This window comes from Bombus pyrosoma, linkage group LG10 (assembly GCF_014825855.1).
Source record: "Bombus pyrosoma isolate SC7728 linkage group LG10, ASM1482585v1, whole genome shotgun sequence".
NCBI classification, from domain to species: Eukaryota; Metazoa; Arthropoda; class Insecta; order Hymenoptera; family Apidae; genus Bombus; species Bombus pyrosoma.
Genome location: NC_057779.1, coordinates 9,112,115 through 9,133,060, shown reverse-complemented (window position 1 = coordinate 9,133,060; position 20,946 = coordinate 9,112,115). Strand labels below are relative to the sequence as shown.

At 54.6% G+C, this 20,946-nt stretch overlaps 1 protein-coding gene across 6 annotated transcripts; it reads left to right on the top strand.

The window, feature by feature from the left end:
* Nucleotides 1–284: 284 nt before the first annotated feature.
* LOC122571634 (GATA-binding factor A-like) lies at nt 285–20,798 on the top strand. Of its 6 annotated transcripts, none has more exons than XM_043735651.1 (6): nt 285–1,253; nt 17,832–18,079; nt 18,166–18,455; nt 19,112–19,284; nt 19,389–19,656; nt 19,738–20,798. In XM_043735651.1, exons 2-6 carry the CDS (start codon nt 17,859–17,861, stop codon nt 20,118–20,120), a joined length of 1,335 nt encoding a protein of 444 aa, XP_043591586.1. In that variant the 5' UTR covers nt 285–1,253; nt 17,832–17,858; the 3' UTR covers nt 20,121–20,798. The 6 variants fall into 6 exon arrangements, with proteins under 6 accessions (XP_043591586.1, XP_043591587.1, XP_043591591.1 ...); XM_043735652.1 differs by lacking the exon at nt 285–1,253 and adding an exon at nt 1,853–1,998; XM_043735656.1 differs by lacking the exon at nt 285–1,253 and adding an exon at nt 2,090–7,654.
* The last annotated feature ends 148 nt before the right edge of the window (nt 20,799–20,946 follow it).

Below are 20,946 nucleotides of genomic sequence, written 5' to 3'. Positions count from 1 at the left end.
CCGATCGGTCGTTCGGTCGTTCGACGCCCTTCGTGCTCGTGGGCGTCGAGACTCCGCCTCCCAGGAGCCGGCACGATACGCCGCCTCGGACCGCCTCTCGGTCTGCCTGGGACGCGCGTTCCTCGCCGTGGCTGCCGTGGTCGCGTGCGTTCGCTTCGCGATTTTCATCCCTACCACGCGCCTCCAACCTCCGTCTCGTTCTCTTCCGTTTCGGAAGGCTCGCGCCGTTTCCTTCGCCTTTGCACAGTCTCGTGACTCTCGGCCAAGAGCCGGACAACCTGGACGAGCCGCCGTGGCGACGACCAGACGATTCCTCGCCGGTGATCCGTGGTCCGCGGTCGCGTTCGCCCTTCGACTCGGATCGCGCCTCCGCCTTCGCCCCCGCCCCCGCGTTAGACCACGCCGCGACTGCTTTCGCCTTCGCGTTCGCCTTCGCGACTCCGACTAAACCGCCCCCTCCCCGTTACGCCAACGATCGCCGCGCCAAAGGTGACTGTCCAAGCGAGTGTCGAAGCCGCGCGCAGTCATCGCTTGCACCGCGTTCTGGAACTCTTTCGCTCCGCGTCCTTTCCACGCTCGTTCCGACGTTGGCTCGCGCTGCCTCACAGTTGTCGACGAATGTGCGCGATTCCGAGACGCTTCGCGCTTCATCCTCGTCTTCTCCCTCCTGCCGTTTCACGTTTCCCACCGCGACGTCGTCACGCACGTTGCTCGACCGTCGATTCCGTCGTCGCGACGATCGGTGCGCGCCAGTGAAACGAATCGGTGTGCGGGCATCCTTTACTCCGAACCACAGGGACAGAGAGGGAGAGAGAAAGAGAGAGAGAGAGAGAGAGAGAGAGAGCGCGTTTCGCGCGATTTCTCGAAATGACCGCGAGCGTCGACCAGGTTCTCGCACGCGACGGTTCTCGTCGACGCTAGTCGCCGCCGTCGGTGGCCGTTTCTCCGTAGATCGTGCGAGTCGCTCGCTATCGCGGTGCCGTCGTTCGTCGACTCGATGATCCTGGTCGCGTGGAACGCGTCATCCTCCTCGGTGGAATTGCAAACGCGATTCAAGTTTCGCTTTGTCAGCGACGCAGTTTGCCGGTAGTGGAATCCAGCGGACGATTGTCAGCTGACAGGCGGCCAACGACGACGATAAGAAGAAGCGGAAACGGAAGCGGAAACGGAGGACACGTGGAAACGTTTCATCGACGTCCGATTCGACCTTGCCCCGGCGCGCTAGGATGTCTAGTTTGGACGGCTGATTACGAGTAAGTAGCTGTATCACGATGGAACGCGACGTCTTCGGAGAGGCGAGAGCGTTCGTTTTCGTCCGCGGCAACGATAATCGGTGCGTGGCTAAGAGGAAGCGTTCGTCGTAATGGAAGGATACGGGTTGTTATCTTTTCGTTATCGACGTTAATTAACGATAACAACGATGGAGGTAGATCGTGCGACGCTCGTGCAGTCTGCGCGATACGAGCGTATCGCTTTTCGTATTCCGTTCGATTCGGTCTGATTGCTCGGCGAATCCGTTCGATTCGTTCCAGTGGAAGGTCCGCGCGCGTTCATCCGCGATACCGATTCGAAATCGGCGAAAGGAATTTTCCTCGCGGCGCGCGGACCGACGAGACGTGAGCGACCGAGCGACCGGCCGCCGCGAATCGGCCGAAAATCTGGCCATGGATTTTCAACGTTCTAGAACAGCGTCTAACGGGTCGTTAGGCGTTAAACGGCGTACGATAAACTCGCTCGTTTAAACGTGGCTAAACGTAGCCGCGCGTTTATCGCGATACATCGGACCATGCCGGCACCGCCATTCTTTCCCCGGCAGTTTTATCTGAACGGCCATTTCCCGTAGAAACGGCGGCAAGATACGAGCAACGCGTCGATCCGACCAGTTTCTAGCCGGCGTGAAACGCGACTATGTTGGTGGAAAATTTACGCGAGAAATATCGCGCGTTGTCGACACCGGCGAGCGAGTCTCGCGATTCACGCGAAGAGAAGAATCACGCGGTACGTAGGTGCAGAGGCGGTAGCGAGCATCCAACGATTCGAACGGTCTGGAACGTTAAATTGGTCGCGTCGCACTCGAGAAAGAACGACGCGAGAGAAGATCGTGACGCAAAGGGACCGAACTCGAGGTTGGAGTGGCTTTTCCAGGGATGTAACGGCGCCGGCGGCCGCCGGCCGGCGTCTCCCTACGAGAACACTCGTCCGGTTCTTAGGCCTAATTGGTTGTCGCCCGGCGCCTTGTCTTGTTCACGAAGAAAGCAGACCTTTCTCGGTTACCACGCCGTTTCGTCTTTTTTTCTAGCCACCCTTTCCAGGCTGGCTATTAAGAGCGCGTCGCGTCGAGTACCTGTGCCGTTCGCTCGGTTCCAACGTAACCGAGACGGCGACCGATCTACGTTTTCCGGTAATCGAGTCCGCGCGTGAAACGTATCCGTTGTGAAACGTATCGACGAGAAGAAAGAAAGAAAGAAAGGAAGGGAAGAAGGAGGACGCGCGAGTGGGAAGCTAAAGTCGCGATCCGAAGAGACCTGAAGAGATGAAAAGTTTGGTCGGCGAGTAGACGAAGGACGCGAGTAAACCGTGCCGCTGGGTTCGCGTATCGGGAAACGCGCGAAGCACGCTTAATTTACCGTAATAGCTATTCCGCGTATCGAATAGATATTTTTATTGGCGTTCGCTTTCGGTACGATACGCGTTTATCGAGTGTCGTGTTTATCGAGCATCGTAAAACGATCGTTAATGTTTTTACGAATCGATAACGATCGCCATGGGTTCTCGTAATAATGACGTTGCCACGCTGTCTGCCGTCGGATCGATAAGATCTCGAACGATCTCACGACTCGTTCGAGAATCACGAATAGGCAAAGTCCCCTAATTTATCAGCCGCGTTCTCGGCCATCCTACGGGCCCGCGCTCTTCGCCGTCTTCGCGATTTCCTCTGTCGTACGGAAAATGCGGCGACGGTGCGTGGCGATGGCGCGCGTCGCTGAAACTCGTCGAGACTTTGCAAAGTCGGTCGGTAGAGAAGAGGACGACCGGCACGGGGTAAAATCCGGTAAAATGGTATCGAGCGATCGAGGAGGCGAGCGAGGTTGCGCGCATCGGCCAAAGACCCGTTACGTCGGAGGACGAGGTAATTAATTTAAGCCGCGAACGGCTCGGCACTAGGCCAATGCAAACACCTTCTTCCCGTGGCCGCACGCACAGCCGCGGCTTATAACGCCGGAGCGCCGCGACTCCCGGATAAAACGATCCTTTGCCACCTTTTTCCTGTCTTTCTCCGTTCGCATACTCGTCCTTCTCCGCTTCTACTTCTTCTTCTTCTTCTTCTTCTTCTTATTCTTATTCTTATTCTTTTCCTTTTCCTTCGTCTCCTCTTCTTTCTTCCGAGTGGTTTGGCGCGCGCGCGCGCTTTCACACACGCACACGCCAACCTTTCGATCCTGGATCCGGGATATAACTGTACAACGAGGCTGTCGCGACTTTGAGCCAACTAGCTCGCGACGAGCAAAAGAAACACCGTCGCGAGGCGGAATTCTCGGCGATCGAACGCATAGGCGGAGACCGGACGAATCGGCGTGTTTGGATCGTGGCGGAGCACGAACGGAGAAATCGCGGCGAGGAATCGCGCGCGAAACAACGACGATACGAGCCGGCGACGAAAAAGGAGAAGGAACGCGCGCGATTTAACGAAGCAACGGCGAATCGTGCGTATCGCGACGTTAATTACCATCCGTAATTAGCGCGGTGGCGATCGAGTTTGAACGGAATTCGCGTCGTCGATCGACGGCTGCTCGTGTGCCTTGTTTGGCGGCGGGATGCGCGACGGTGACGAGCGGCGTTCGCATCGAGACGAAATCGCCGTGTAAACGAAAAATTCGAAAGCCACGCGAGGGAGGGGAAATGGTGACGGAGGGAAGAGAGAAGCAAGAGCCCGGTTTAACGAACCTCTCGAAGCGCGAGAACGACAACGCCGACGAGGAAACGGAGGAAGGCGACGACGGCGACGACAACGACGACGACGTATCGCGAACGTTAATTACCACGGTGAGAGCTCGGACGAAATGCGCGCCACGGTTAGACAACGATCGCTCGCCGTCCCTCGCCTATCTCGGAAGGGTGGCGCGCGCGGCCCGAGCTCGTCGCCGCGCCGCGGCAGATGCATTAATCGAACCGGCTTAAATTATAGCCGGCCGCTAATTGCGCTCTTCTCTCGGTCTGTCCGACCGCGAAAGACACGCGGCGTTTCTCCTAGCGATTGCGCGTGATTAAACCGTCCCGCTTCTCTCCTTCTTTTCTGTTGATCTGGTTGGCGTGGTCTCGATACGCAGCACGGAAAACGAGATCGAAACGAAATCGAAGCTGGCCGCGACGGACCGACTAGAACGAGGGATAGATAGCGAGACACGACGAGAAGGCACGAGGGGATCGGTGGGAACCGGAAGAGCAGCGCAGCACCCACCAGTGCTCCCAGCGCGGGACACTCGCGATAGTTAAAACCGGCCGTAAGGAATTACGATGCGATAAAACGCGTATCGGTCGGCGTGCTGCCAGAGATATCGCGAGCACCGTCGCCGTTGGCAAAGTTCGTCGTCGGTCGGACGGACGGGCGGGCGGCCGCTCCGTCTTTCGACCGCGAAATCGAAACGCCAAGGACGGGAGACGGCTTTCGCGGTTAGACGCGAAACGCGAAGAACGGCGTGGCGCGTGGTTCGCGTGCTTAGCTTCGATATATCGCGATTACGTAACTCGATTAACGGTAAAATCAACCGTGGTCCGTGCAACGAACCAACGAGTCGCAGAGTTTGGTAAAAATTGACACGCGACGAGCACGCCGTGAACGCGGCCGCGCGCAGATCCGTGTTCCTCGACGGTGAATCGAAAACGGGGGGGAAAAAAAAGAATGGCGATGGAAAGAGACGCGCGGCGATCGCGAGTTCTCGCACGCTACCGCAACCGTCGGATTAACTCGATCGGGGGAAGATCGTAGGAGAGAGCGCGATAAAATCGTAGCCGTAGCTGGTCCGGACAATAATCGTAACGTCTCGGTCTGGTAGAGGCAATTCCGGTCCGGTTGGAATAAACGCGACGAATCCTTATCGTTAATTGGACGATAAAGGTAAAAAGGTATCGTCGCGCCGTTTCTGCGCATCTTCTTACTCGCGCTGTACCGACGATGTATTCGGCCGGATCGCGGTTATACCCTGGATCGATACCTATACAACGGCGGAATCCGGTGCTTGACCGGTTTCGACCACTCGAAAGATCATCGAAAGATATCGCTTTAAACGCGGTCGCGCCTTAAACTCCTCGCGGAAACGGTAAATACCGTGCGAACGTCGCGACGTCCGTGGCCCTCGGACGTCTCTCTCTCTCTCTCTCTCTCTCTCTGTCTCTCTGTCTCTCTCTCTTTCTCTCTCTCGATGCTTATCGACGGTACGAGAGGCTGGACCTCGCGACCATCGGCTTCCACTTCCGCCGGCAGTCTCGGAAATTACCGGAGGCGACGATCTCGAAAACTCGCGGCCCGATGCCGAGAGTCCGGGCGTACGGGCGTACAGGCGGCGGGTGAACGCGGCCCGACGGACCATCGTTCTCAAAGTTAATTAGAAAACAAACAGAAAATTAACGCGAACCCGGCAGCGAATCTCTCCGGTCGGCGGCCGTTACTCACGATTTATCGTAACTCGTTCGAGTCCGGTCGGTGACCGGTTTATGCTCGAGATTGGTCGGCGATGCGTGCGCGCGCGCTAGAGCAGTCGCGGACGCGAACGCGTTTGCTCGATCGCCGCTCGAAAATCATCGATACCGGCGAATCCGTTGGCGTCGCGCGTCGGATCGACGCGAGCAGGAAGTCGGTCTTTTCCCGCGAGAGCGAAACCAGTTTACCCGATGCTGCGGCAAAAATCGTGAATTATCGCGTAATCGCGAATACGTTTAACCCGTTAACGCATCGACGTTGATCGCGATAGCTCTCTTTTGCTCCGATTTCCTCTCCTCCTCTTCTCCCTTCTCCCTTCTCCCTTTCTCCCTTGTTTTCCTGATGGCGCGCCGCTACAGAGCCACGCGAGCGTACCGACGAGACGCGACGTAACCGAACGGCACGCGGATATTCGGAGTCGAAAAATCGAAACTCACGACCGGTTGGGCGGCGAAAATCTTCCCGACCGTTAATCTTGATTTATGATAACCGCGACCGCGATCTGCTCTCGGAGACCGACCGGATAATTGGATCGCGCGTACGCACGTCCCGCAGCGTCCGTTCCTGCTACCGGTCTCGGCCGGCAGCCGTCTGGCCGACCGATTCGCACGAAACCTCTCTTGCCCTTCGCTCTCCTCTCGCTTCCACCATCTCGATTCCACGCGACGTTCCACGAGTCGCGAGAGGCGACCACGCGCGCCAGATCGCGTGCACGAAAAAGTCGAAAGGTGCTGGCTCGTTCGTCGGCGAAGCGTGGTCCGGTGTCACGCATGGGAACGCGTCCGCGCGCCTTCGATCCGTTGGCGAATTTACGCCGGTGGACGTGAAATGACCGATCACGGAACGGCGCGGCCGTACGACGAACCGAGAGCGAGAACGGGATCGGCAACGGGAGCAAAGTGTCTTCGTGCGATTCCATCGCAACGTTTACACGGAACTTCCCGGATACGCTCGAGAACGGTAGAACCGGTCCGAGACGGTGCATGCCAGCCGAATAATCGACTCGGTTAATTAGCGCGCGATCGATTCCTCTCCGCCGCGTCCAGACCCGATGATACGCGCGATCATTTCAAAAGCTAGCCCGCCGCGTTCTTTTCCTCTTTCTTTCTCTCCTTCCTCCCTCCACTTTCCCTCCTTTTTGCTCTTTTCCCGCCGTTCGTCCGCCGTCCAACCGATCTCCGCTCGTTTCAGTTGCCCGAGTCGAGACCGACGCCGAATCGCGGAAAATCGCCGCAATCGCGTTTCCGTCGACACAACGGGCAAACGTACGTGTACGCGTATCGCGTGCCTCTCTCGCGAGAAGTTCGTCGAACGCCGTTTGCGGCGATTTTCCGCGAGCCGCCCGTTCCGCGCTGTGGCTTGCTCCGAGCGAATCATAGCAGTCGGGGGGAAGCAGGCAGATAGCAGAGTTTTCAAGCGCGTTTAACCGAGGTCTAATGCGACGCGCGCGTATTATGGCGCGTGTATTATGCGGCTGTTGGGCCGACTGGCTGGATGGCTTGGTCGGATGGCTGGCTGGTCGGGCGGCTGGTCGACCGCGAGCTCGTGTGCGTGCGTGCATCGGATCGGGGCTCGGCCGTGAAAGTGTTGGTGCGTTGATCGAGCGCCCTCGAGGAGTATAGAGACAACGGCCTGCCGATACACCGACCGTGCTTCTCAACCGGAGCCGAGATCGCCCCTCGGCGCGATCGCAACGATTTCGCGGCACGCGACGCGATCTCGCGACTCGCGCGTCTCGCCGCTTCGAGATCGTCCGCCGGCCGTGCCAACGGATGTCGATTCCGAGGCGAGATCGATCGATCGCCGGTGGCGAAGGACGCGCGTTCCGAGCAACCGTGGCCTGACGCGACATTCGGTTGGGAACGGCTGAGCCCGCGACGAACGGCGCAACCTTGTTCCCGAGGGAAACGGACAGGAAAAGGAATCGCGGAGGAACACGAAAGGCGACAAGGCGCGGCAAGTTTTATATTATAATTAGCCCGAATCCCCCAGTCGTCTACTCGCCGCCTCTGGCGACTACGCGGCGGCCAGCATTTCGGTATTTCGACGAAACGCTACTCGACGGCGAATAGTGGCGAGATCGTTGGTATCGCGGTCGAGGGACAATATCGCGAACAGAGACGAGCCTAGTTCTCCGAAGCGAAAAGCGCGACGGTCGAAACAGCGAAAGGTAGGGACGATGGCGTTGCGAGGCTATAAACCGACGACCCCCTGCTATCGATGGGCTTTCTCGTTTGATGGGGGAACTAACGACTGAAGCACGGCTGAACGTAATGGACTGCTACGGCCGGCCGGTCGCTCGGTCGTTTCCCCGTAAAATAGATTTGGGGATGAAACGAGGGCCAAAGAGAGAGAGAGAGAGAGAGAGAGAGAGAGAGAGAGAAGAAACCGCGATGGTGGGTCCGAGTAAAATGGCGGTCGTACGTTCGATCCACACCCCCTGCGTTGCCACTTTGGCAAAATCGATGCCGATGCTACCTACCGCGGTGATATGGCGGAACCGCTCGATTTTTTCCCATCTGTCAGCCGGGTTCGTCGACGGTCAGCCGCCAGCCACCGGGCTGACGAAGAAGAGACGACAACAGGCAGAGGTAAAGATATCGTAACGAAGATAGGGAAGCGCAGGTTGCGTTTCGGTCGAAAACGTTCTCGTACCTGAACTCGGCCACCCGAAACAGTGGAAACATACCGAGGATCCGGGGACCGAAGATCGGCGACGACCTTATTGGAAAGTCGTGTTCTACGCTTAAACCGGAAGTCGAACCGAGAATCCGGGTGTCCGCGCGGGGGACGAGGGCTGTGCGGCGGCGCGTTTACGAGCTGCCCGAACCCAAATGTAGAAACTCGAGTGGAAATGGATCGCGCGGCGACGTTTCGGCTCGCGACCGTTGCGTCTCTCGTTAGGTGTTTCGACTGGTTGCTGGAAACGCGCGAATGCCTGCGAGCGTGCGTTTCTCTCGATGCTCGAGGCTGCGTGCATAAATCTCCTTTAGAGTCGGGCAATGAATAGAGACGGCAGAGGAAGGGGAGAAGTTACTCGCTTCCCGGTTCAAAGTCGTTGACAAAAATTCGCCAACTACAAGGCGAGCCACTCTATAATTCATAAATATTTAAATCGCCGGGAAGAACCGCTCTTGTCTCTTATCAACGGTACCCGGGTAGTCCCGCTGGCCAGAGTTAAACGTAACTTTCCGTTTTTCCGCCGCTTTCTGCCGGAGCTCGCTGCAACGCTCGCAATCCTCGGCCTCGCGAGAAGACGCAGTTCCGTCGCGACTCGCTGTCCGCCTAAACTTTACAGTAGGCGTAAGTAGGCAAACCGGGTGTCGCGGATCGCGCGCTCGTTTTTCACTTGTCCCTTTCTCCTTTTTTCCTTTCCTTCTCGCTCTTTGTTTTCTCTTTCCCTCTTCTTCTTCCTCCTCCGGTTCTCCCGCGTGGAAAATCACAAGGGACACGAGAACGCGCGAAATATCGTTAAAACGCGGCCGTGATCGCGAACGCAACGGTGTTTCTCGAGTAGAAAGAAGAAGATAATTGCAACGAGTCTGCATGAGAAGCGAGAATCCTGGCGTGCGTAGCGTTCACGCGAGTGAGAGAAATCAGAAAGAGAGAGAGACAGAGAGAGAGAGAGAGAGAGAGAGAGAGAGGAGAACCGAAACTCGATTCGGATTCTAATCGAGTCGAGTGGAGTAGAGTGGAGTGGAGTCGAGTCGCGTTCCACGGCTAGCGAACGGAAGAGCTTCGTTCTTTGGATTTGCGCGCGCACGGTCGTGTAGACGCATGGAAACGCGGGTGTACGGTCGTCGCTTCTGATATTTACGGGCTCGCCTCGATATTTCGTATGCGAGCGCGATCGCGATCTCGTTTACTTGGAACGCGCGGAAACTCAGAGGCGACGGTTATACCGGTTGCCACGGTCGCTTTAAATTGCTCGCTTTTTTCGAGAAGCGATACGCGCATCCGCTTAAACGCGCCCTTTCGTTACTAGAAAAAACGTTCTCGCTCGCGTTCACGCCAATTCATTCCGCTTCCATGGCTGGCGAATCACGTTGATTCAAAACATTAGTCGAAACTAACTAAGAATAACGAGACTCGCATTATCGATGGAATCGCTTGACGCGCTTCTCGCCTCGAGCGTCGAACTAAACTAAGACCAATGCGAACAAAACCACAGCGAAAGCCGACGCACAGCAGATCGTATTATCGTCATTTTTCCAACACCATCCCTTGATCTATACCGGTAACGCATTAGTAAATGAGAGGCGGTTTGGCATGCGATCAATTTTTTGACTCGCTACGCTGTATCTCTGCGTCGCGTCTTGCGCCTACTGGAAATCACGTTACCTCCGCCCTCCGTCTTTCAACCCCTTGCTCGTTGCAACACGCGAAACACGGTCTCTTTACTTTCGCCATCGCGTGCACCGTCGTTGACGAGCTACGCGGAATACACCGTAGTTTTCTTTGATTTTAACTGATCGATCTATCGGTCGATGTACGAGCGACGAGTGAAAAATTGGCCTTTATTTTTATCCGTTTGTTTGGACGGGGACGAGCCCGCTAGAATAAATGCGTTTGCAACGACAGATAGTTGACGGATACTTACGAAAACGGGGAACAAAGAGGGAAAAGGGCAGTGAAAAATGTAAATTTCGCGCGATATAGATGGAAAAACACAGGTAAACGATAAACGTAGAAGACAACGCCTCGTAGATCGCTCGCTTCACCGACGCATCAGTGACGATTGTCAGCCAGAGGCTAAATTGGCTGTCCGAGAAAACTGCTAGCCGGAGAGTAAGTTCGATTTCGCCCGTCAAAATGAAAATATTTAGACCTAGAGGCATGCCATTCCCTTAATAGCAGCTAAATGGCGCTGGCTTATCTATTTATTTATCTAACGGGCATTGCGCCCTTTGTCGTCGCGTACAAGACTGTGCCGAATGAACCGAAGGGCAAAAGTGACTCTGTGTTGTGATTTTTTCAGTTTCGTACGAGTTAACAAGAAAGATTCGAAGGAGATTAGAGATTCTTAGGGAAAAGATCGGTGATTTCGCTAATGCCATAGGCGGTTGAGCAAAACCGAAGTTACTTAAACTAGGCCAGTCCAGAGCGATACGAAGAAATCGCCTTCTTCCAATGGATATCATAGAACAGTGATTTGAAATGTGCAAGAATTTCTGGACAGTCGACAAACCGAGCAAGGATTTTAAGGTCGGGTGCGCTATGGTTCTACGCTGTGCGAAGTGAACGTGTTCAAAGTTCTACGAATATTTTCGTAGTTACGGCGAGCTTTCATTATATCGGTTCGTTGGTCTTGAAAGCGACGGTATCTTAGAAATTTGTATTGCTCGCTCGCTCGCAATTTGACGCGATTCGATTGCGTCGGATTGCGTACTTGAGATGTATATTCGAGACGCGGTATAGCTAGAAAGAAGTACGTACAGTATTTTAAAGGCGAGAGCATTTTCAAAATCCGCGGTGTGTCCGATGATGGGATCCAGTGATTTTTACAGCGTCGTTTCTCGTATCGTCGATACGAACGATGCCATCGCGTTATTAGAAGAATCATATAAAAACAGTGAATTAAGTGTAGTGGTTAGTACGAGTTAAAGTCAAGGACGCGTACATAGAATGGAAGTTTCGATGGTTCGACGGATCCAGAAGAAAAAGTCACGTTCTGTGGAGAGGATCGGTGCAAAGTCAATTAGTTTGGTAGCAATTTTGAGGGGAAAAAATGGAGATGAAGCGAAAAGACGTGGAAGGGCCGTCGAGTCGTATTAAACGTAGTATATACAGACACTTAATTTTTTCGTCGAGAAGTATAAACAGAAAGATAATATCGTTGATGCGTCTTCGTTGTTTCAGAGAACGTAGGTGAAGAGAGTTTTCAATAAGCCGGTAACTATGGTCGTTTTTTAACATAGGAATTTCCATCTTAAACGATGAAAAGTCTAAGAAACTTGTGTCGTACCGACTCAATTTGTTTTATGTATATTTATGTTGGTGGGCGGTCCAGATTATGCGTGCATGCCCTAACGTACGCCTAACTATTCGTATATACAGCGTTTGTAGAGCTTTTGGCCTGCGAAAGATAGAGCGTGAAACGAGTTTCACAAAGCTCAGACATTCGTATGCCTTGTTAATCATGCGACCAATATGCCGATGCGAACATAGTCGCGAATTTACATGTAACTGTTAGATCACAAGCTTCTACGATAGAATCGAAAAAGAGACGTTGTCGATATCGCGATGGAAATCGCACGTGTAACGTTTACGAGCAATCCGCGTTATATGGCATTGCGGTATATTTAGTTTTAGATCATTTAGAGAACACCAGTTTGCTAATACAGTTCAATCGGATTGCGAGTTAAGCGAGTGTTCGGCTTAATCGACTTTCAGATACAGCGTAAGGTCGCCAGCGTATAGTAATAATGCGTTATTAGCATGGGCAGATTCACTGGTTAGATCATCGATGTAAAATAATAAATATGTAATATAGCCGGCAGAAGATAACGAGAAGGAGAGCGCAGTGCCTAAATCAGTTGTTGTTTCTCGTTTATCCACTGGTGTATCGTTTATACGGAGTAGATGAAATCAAGTACCGCTTTTTTTCCGCGTGAAACGCGTAACATGACATTTCGAGATATTAAACGGCAACGTGTTTTCAACACTCCATTCATGAAGTCGAAACAGATTGCTTCGAGTAATATATCAGGCAACGATTAAGGATTCCACCCTGTTATAAACTTTTAAATCATCGGCGGATAATAAGAATCTACTATGTCGGAAAAATTTTCACGCGTCGTTGATAAACAGGATGAGAGAGAAGAGACGAGATCCTCGTGGAACTACCGAAACGAACTTTCCACGATTTAGAAAGATGATGGTCGAATTTCACGACAAGGTGACGATTTCAGAGGTGGCTAGCAGCTGCGTCCAGGCAATGACGCTTGCACGGCTAGCTTTACGAATTAGAATAGCACGATTTATCGAGTCGAGGGCCTCTCGCAAGTCTCTGTACGCCGAGTTAACCCGGTGACCATCGTCAATGTTCCTTGGATAAATAACGATAAAACATCGCGATATTTGCCAACTTCCTCAACGAAGTTGAATCTTCCTCAAACGAAAGAATGCTGGTCGAACGTAACACATTGGTTTTGATATAACACATTGGTGTAGATATATAATGTTAATATATGTATGTACGTATAAAAGTAAACGTTGCGCTCACAATTAAAGCTACAACGAGATACGATATAATGACTTTCTGATAGTAGAAAAAGATTCAAAGGATTTATCGATCGCGGAGAGTACATTATTAATATTAATGGCGATACGATTTATGCCGGCGCGCTTAGCAAGCTGGCAATCGGCGTTACGCGGTTGAACATAGAAGATTTCTCACTGGAACAATCGCTTCGAAACTCTGCGTGATATGGGAGCAGTCTACGAGATCGTTAAACAATTTACGTACAAATAGCCGTGGCTCGAAGCTTTCTTCTATTTTCTAATGCTGCCAAGTCGAGATCGGAATTTTCTTAAAGGTACACGTCGTAGGTAAGAACCGTGTTGTACAAACGAACGTACGTACCATCGTATTAATCGGAAATGGGCTACAAAATGATGACGTGCAACGTTTTCGGCTCGTGCGACGAAAATTCTTCTCGCGATACGCCTGCTCGAAGAAAACGTCGCGTTAATACGCTATGATCGATCTATACTTTAGCGGGCGGATTATCGACGTGTCAACGGGAACGTGGAAAGACGGGTGGATCGGATCGGCGTCGCGAATCGTTCCTCGTCCTTTGCCTCGATTCTTTCCTCTTCGATCGCGATCGACGCGTTTCCTCGTAAGAAAGAAGCGACAGAGTCGCGGTACTCGATGGACGATCGGGAGGAATCGATGTTCGCGGTGGAAGCGACGGCCGGTGTTCGAACCGGTCACGTTCGGAAACACTGGAAAACTATTCGAGGAATTTTCTACGGCCCCCCTCGGCTCGCTTATCAGGAATATGGCCGCGCGAACCTAACGTTCGGAAGTCGTCTTCTCCGCTCGAGTTTTTATCGCGAACGGTGAAACGGTGGTGGAAAAATAGGTCGTCGCAACGATCCAGCTTCGGCGAGTCGGCTGGATGGTTGGCGCGTACGTCCGTGTCCCGGATGCACCTATCTTTCGGCTCGTTCGGTCGGTCGACCGGTCGGCGTTGCTGACATTTCTTTTAACGCGTTTGTTTATCGGCGGATTCGTTCGAACTCGCAACGGTACTCGGTCGCCGGATATAGAAATCAAGAGTTATCCGCGGTCGTAGTCACTGCATTGGTTGCCGCGTATCGAGTTTTACGTCGATTTGTCCGCGGTGTACGCGTAGCGAATTTTTCCGTAAGACGGCGACGACGATGATGCGACGAGTAGCAGAAATTCTCGCAGCTCAGGTAACGAATCCGTCCTCCTTTCTCTGCTCTTTCCTCGGTTCCCCCATAGCCCCGTTTGTCTCACCAGCCGTTCCCACTCACGCACGCACACAGGCACAGCCACATGCACGCTCTTTCCCTCTTTCTTCCTCCTTCGAACTCGCTCCTTTTTCGACCTATCTTTTTCCGTTCGCGCTGTTCACGCGGCCCGGTTTGGCGTCACGCTCGTCGAGGCACAAGCGCGAGTAAATGAAATTCGTCAAGGATTTATGCCAACGGCCGACGCGGCGAAACCGTATGCGATTCACCCGGCCGTGTAGGTAGCTACGTGAATTAGAGCTCTTAGCCGGGTATCCGAGTACTCACGGTACTCGTTAATACCCGAACTCTCGTTCAAGAACCGGATACGAGTACCAGTACTCGAGTATTCGGATTCCCCTCTATTTCTCACGATTACTCAAGTACGTACGAAGCTTTCCTCTCGCGTGCGTCCGAACGTAGACCGGAGAGACAAAACTTTGATCGAATCTATCGATACGGTGGAATCTTGTTGACCAGCGGACAAGTGGATTTCTAAAAGAAAAACGACTATACTGGCGATCTAAATCGCGCGAATGTGGTCCGAATACTCGGCTACATTCGGATACTCGGATCTCGATCGAGTGGCTATCCGAGTACTCGAGTTCGGCTCGAAGTTATAGATGCGAGCAACGGTAGAAGAGTTCGCAACGCGAACCTACTTGCTTCTATGTCGACGACTCGGCACGAAAACGAGAAAGGAAGGGAAAAATGTGGACGAAGCAGGCGACAGGCGAAGAATAACGGACGGAAACGTAGTAGCGAATCTCGTAGAAATTCCGGAACGCTGCGAAGCTCGCGTGCCTGTCAATGAAACCATGCGGCAGGGAGGGCGGGCAGGCTGTGAGAGGCGCGTGCCGAAACTGGACCGGTGCGCAATTTCCGAGGAATCTTATCTCTCGTTTGCATCTTCGGTATCGGGTTACGGAAAGGGGCGTTCACACCGGAGCGCCGTTTCTTCCGTTCCCCGTCCCATTCTTCCATCGTTTCGCTTTTAGTTCTTAAAGATAGGAGATCGCCAGAGACAGGAGAAAAGAATTTTAACACGCTTCCCGGCGTTTAGATGCGCTCGCCGTTGGATATCTAGGTATCGTTCGTATCTACGTAGATCGTAAGAGAGGGACAGAGGGAGAGAGAGAGAGAGAGAGAGAGAGAGAGAGAGAGAGAAATCGCGGAAATCGTATGCGAATGAAAGGTAACGCGAGCCTGATCGAGCGAGAAGCGTTGCCGCGAATCGGAATCGGAAGGACAAAGTAGCCGACGACGAATGGATGGAAGGAGACGACGAACGGCGCGGCGAGACAGAAGCGTGCGAGAGTGTGAGTCGCGTTGCTACGACGTGGTTACAAGGAAACCCTTCTACGCGGTCGGCGCCGTGGCGCCTTGGCACCAAACGATCGGCCCATCCGGCGACACTCAGCGACGGATCGGACTTTGACTTTGCTTCTCGATTCAAACTCGTCCGACTCTCGTCCCGTGAGAGTTACCTTTTCGCGTATCGAATCGGCTCGGCTCCGGCTCGGCTCCGTTCGGCTGCCGGCTTTCGTCTCCGAGAGCGAGAAAACGTTTCAACGTTTTTCGATGCGCGTTGATTTCGTGAGAGGCGGAACGACGGCTCTCGTTCGAGTCAGGTCGAGAAAGAGAGAACCGGTAGGCGTTCGAAGCGATTAATCGGGCTCGTAGAGAATCGATACGTGTACTTTCGTTTCGTTAGTCGTCTCTCGTCTCTCGTCTCTCGTTCGGTGGCTGCCGCTAGAGAAACGGAGACGAAGCGAGAGGAGCAAGGGCTTGGACGGGGGGAATCGAGCTCGAGCCGAGTGGAGCTGAGTCGAGCCGAGACGAGACGACGAGTCGCGCGGTCCGGCTGGAAAAAAAAAGGAGGAAAAGGAAAGGAAAAAACCGAAAAGGTGGACGAAGAACGTTATTCCCATTAGCGTGTCGCATGGTATCGGCGAGTGGAGGTTCGGGGCCGGTCATCCGAACCGTCGCTCCAGTCTTTCACGCTCCTTTTAACGACTCGCTCGAGGACGCGCGGATCCGTGTCTATCGTTTGGACGCGCGACCGCGCGATAGTCTCGGTAGCTCGTGGTCGTTCCTCCCCGAGATCTCGCGCGGTCCCTTTCGCCTTGAAAACGCAAAGTTCGGCCTGGCGCCAGATGCCTGCTCGTTCCGGCGCCGCTCCACCGCCACTCCACCGTCGAAACACGATTAGACTTCTAACCGGTTCTCATTAAAGCCCTTCGCCGCGAAGGCTTCCCGTCGCATCGGAACGGCCCGCGCCCGGAAAATCCACGGGAACGATACCGGACGCTCGGGTTTCTCTCGGCGCTAAAATTCTCTCGGAAAACGGGATCGCGACGATTGCGCCGATACGGCGACATATCCGCGCGCGCGTAACTCGCCTCGTCGAAGCGACCAAAGCGCGATGCTTATCGGTGATGGGTCGTGCCGTCGATAAACCGGCGCATTTCGCGGCCGATAAGCGACGCTCGTAAATCCCCACGATCCGCAACGTCGGTACGAACCGGCGGCTCTGCTTTTTCTCGGTTTCTTCGACGTGCGCGTTTTCTGGGACGGCTAGAAAATCGCGAAACAAAAAGCAGACGAGACGAGAGAAACGGAGAGAAACTCGACGGAGTAAGAAGGTTGAATCGGACTGGCGATCGCGGTACGCGGTGTGATCTCGTCGTGTCTGGCCGACAGATTTTCGTTCGACTCGACCGCCTACCGCGAATACTCTCGTTGAATCGCTCGTAAGCGATTCGGATCGGTGCTTGACTCGACGCGACCCGATTCGATCGTGTCACGCTCGCTAGTCCGAGTCGTCCCTTCGGATCGGACAGAGTCGGGAGGGAAAGAAGCGCGTAAAAACAGGAAAACGAAGAAATGGAAAAAACGGAGAAACAGTTTGGAGCGTGAGGTGGCGAGTCTGTTCGCGGAGACGGGAACGCGTTCGCGGAATCGCGTACGCGCGAAAGCGGCGGAGCTTTGGTCCCGCCTACACGGATCTTATTCGTGGCCGCGATGGCCGCTATCCCGTATCTCCGATTCTACGGTCGGAGCGGAGTCGCGCCTCGAAGGTGGAGACGCGGCTGCGCGCCGCTCTCCGTCTCGCTCTGCATCTCCATCCCCCTTCGTCTGTGTTTCGCGGCGTTTCTGTTGCTCTCTGCACACGGTCACGCACACGGGTCCGTTCGTCGGCGAGGGCTCCTAGGTTCGCGGCTGCCTTCCTCGCGCGCGCGCGCCTCCTTCTCGCACCCTCTGTCCTTCCCGCCCCCGAGACGTCCCCCGGCTCTTCTACCCCTCTGCCCTTAACCCCTCGGACTCCTGCCGCGCACTGCGGCCTGCCGATCGTCCCGCCCGGACGAACGAACGAGCGAACGAACGGACGAACGAACGAACGAGCGAACGAGCGAACGAACGAACGAACGAGCGAACGAGCGAACGAACGAACGAACGAACGAACGAACGAACGAACGAACGAACCTTCGTCGATCGAGTCGCGCGATCTCTCTTCGTGGCCGCCACTATGGCGAACCCCCTCCGTTTCTCGTGCTCGTCGCTCCCAACTCGGGGTGCCAGATCGTGCGCGCCTCGAATCGTTCGACCGACCTACCGAGTAATCGCCAGGCTTTCTTCTGTCGAACAGATGCCGTGGTGTTAGCTCTCGGGGAGGATGTTCCACGGGGGCGGAAGCAGCGGTTACGGCGCGAGTTCCGATTACCAACAGCAGTCTCAACAACAGCAACAGCAGCAACAGCAACACGGTCAGCAGCTTCAGGCGCCCGTCTACGTACCATCTTCGAGGCCGACGATCCCGTCGGCGGCGACAGCCGCGGCAGCCGCTGCGGCGGCGGCTCAGTATCACTCGTTCCCCGGTTCTGGCTCGCCAGCTTGGTAAGTGCCCGCTGGCGACCGATCGCCATCGTCCGATTTCTACCTACCCTGGCTAACGCACCACGACATTTCCTTGGATACGAAAGGGAGAAGACCGCGGCCTCGTGGCAGCATGGCGTGGAGACGTACGCCGCGCACCACGCGCTCGCTGGCCACGCGAGCGGATCCGCGGCCGCGGCTGCGGCTGCCGCCGCCGCCATGGGTCCGCATTCTGGCCACGCGCACCCACATCCGCATCCGCACGCGGCCCATCCGCACACCGGACACCCTCACTCGAGCCTCGCCGCGGCCGCCCCCTTTTACGCCCAAAACGTCGCCATGATGTCCTCCTGGCGAGCCTACGATGGAGCTGGATTTCAACGGGCCTCTCCTTACGGTTCGTATCAATTTCACCCCATCGATTTCTCCATCATCTGCCCTTTCGTCGAACGTTCGCGATCCTCGGTTCCCTCGTCGTTGCGTGCCGCCGATCCGTAGCGCCAGATCGCCAAAAAGGCCAGGAGACGCTGGACGTTAACCAGACCATGTTGATCGAGCGAAGGAAAAGCGGCAGAGTGCGACGCGACGGATGCGTGCTCGATAAGAGGAAAAAAGCTTCTCTCTCCTGGTCGATGAACGCGCACCGCCACGCATCGACGACGACGACGGCAACGACTGCGACGGCAGCGACGACGTCGGTGGTGATGCCGGTGGTGGGCCATCTGCGTTGAACGAGCGATAGCGGCTTCTTTCAAACGAATTCTCGCGGTCGAGTGTTCCACCGCCGGTGCACACGGTGCGTGGCGTGTTCCTCTTCCGCGCCAGTACTTACATACTTACATACGTATATCGTTTTTTCGGCTACTCGACGGCGGCGCGGCGTCGCGTCGCGCCGCGCCCCTTCCATGTCCGATAAAAGTGCGTATGAAAGTGGTCGAGCAATTTCTCGGCACAATTTCGGCAACGTCGACGACCTCCCGGGGCGAGGGGGAGAAAGAGGGTCGCGCGCGTTCCACCCATCTGCGAAAAACCGGCGTTCCTCGATTGTTTCAGACACCGCGATGGATTTTCAATTTGGCGAGGGTCGCGAGTGCGTTAACTGCGGAGCTATATCGACGCCTCTTTGGAGGAGGGACGGCACCGGGCATTATCTGTGCAACGCGTGCGGACTCTATCACAAGATGAACGGAATGAACAGGCCGCTGATAAAGCCGTCCAAACGGCTGGTAAGTCGATGATGGAAAGCAACCCTGTCGTTGCGTGGGTCGCGTTTTAGTCGCGGTTCGTCTACGAACTACGAACCCGTGCGGATGTCGCTCGCTGATTTCAGACAGCAACCAGGCGTTTGGGCTTATGCTGCACGAATTGCGGTACCCGCACCACCACTCTATGGAGGCGCAACAACGAAGGCGAACCTGTTTGCAACGCTTGCGGGCTCTACTTTAAGCTGCACGGCGTCAACAGACCTCTCGCGATGCGGAAAGACGGTATTCAGACGCGAAAACGAAAACCGAAGAAGACGCCCGAGTCGAACGCCAGATCGTCCACGGTGGATCACGAAACTACCGCCGTTTCGGCCGCTTCTTCTCCGTCCACGGGTAAGCACGGAATCCACTCTCCTCGCGATCCTTTCCGCCATTCGTTCGTTTTCCACACGGCGATCTTTCTGCCATCCACAGAATTGAAGGGTAGTCAACAGCAACAACAGCAACAGCAGCAGCAGCAGCAGCAGCAACAGCAACAACAACAGCAGCAACAGCAGCAGCATCAAATCGAGGTGTCCAAATCGACCGCCGGTGGCGCGTCCAGTTCGTCGGACAGACCAGTCTATCTCGGGCATACGTCTCTATTGGCGACCGGAAGCGTAGCTACCGTGAAAACCGAACCGCGAAGTTGCGACGGCATTGTCGGTCAGCCGTACTCCTCGTATTACCAGCATCCTCATCAGCTCGGGGTGGCGACCAGCGAGCATCAACAGCAAACGTACTACGGGAGCCAAGAAGCTCCCTATCATCATCAACATCACGTTACCGCGGCTGCCAAGTTGTTAGCCTCCACGTAATTTGATCTCAACGTCGAAGAATCGACGGGACGATTTCCGCGATGCGCCACAATCGCCGACGCGAAACGGACGACGAACGCGTTCGTTCATCGTTGTTCGTCGTCGTCGTGTGTTGCTCGTTTCGTCGCATTTCGTTTTCCGTTTCTCGCTTGTCCGTTGTCGTTCGTCGTTATTACATTGCCGCGTACGCAACGAACCGTACGCCACCGATAAGCGAACCAGCGGAATGGATAAGCGAGGTTTATGCTTTCGTCGATCGTTCGTCGACGATTCGCCGCCGTATATTTAGTTTTCTCGTCGTCTTCGTCCCTCGAAAAGAGAAAAAGGAAACATCGTCGCGACCACACTAGGTGCTATCGACCGACTTTCATCGATTTCGGCGTCGTGACACGGTCGTCCTGACACGTTTGACGCTTACGTTCGTCGAACGGTATACATGTATTCGCCAACGAAAGGTACTCGATTGTAAATAAAAATCGCGAGTCGATTCGTAAGCTAGATTTCTACGGTAGACTAGTTTTAGAGGCGTGTCGACGATTTGATCGACCGATAGAGCGCATGGAACGCGGCGAATCCAAGGCGCGCGAACGACCTATCCGCTTCGAAGAAATGTCAGCTTTTTTGTACAGTTCCTGTATGATTAGTTTTCCGACGCGCAATAAAGAGAATAGCTTTCGATCTCGTCTTGTCGTTTGTCGAAGGAGAGACGCGTCGTCCTCCAAAGCGTTGCGCCACCTCCCGCTCTCGAACCTGTCGCCAACATGGATTTCTCCACGATGCTCGGTAAATATTGTCTTTTCGCGGTCTGACGACCCGGCTGACGTTC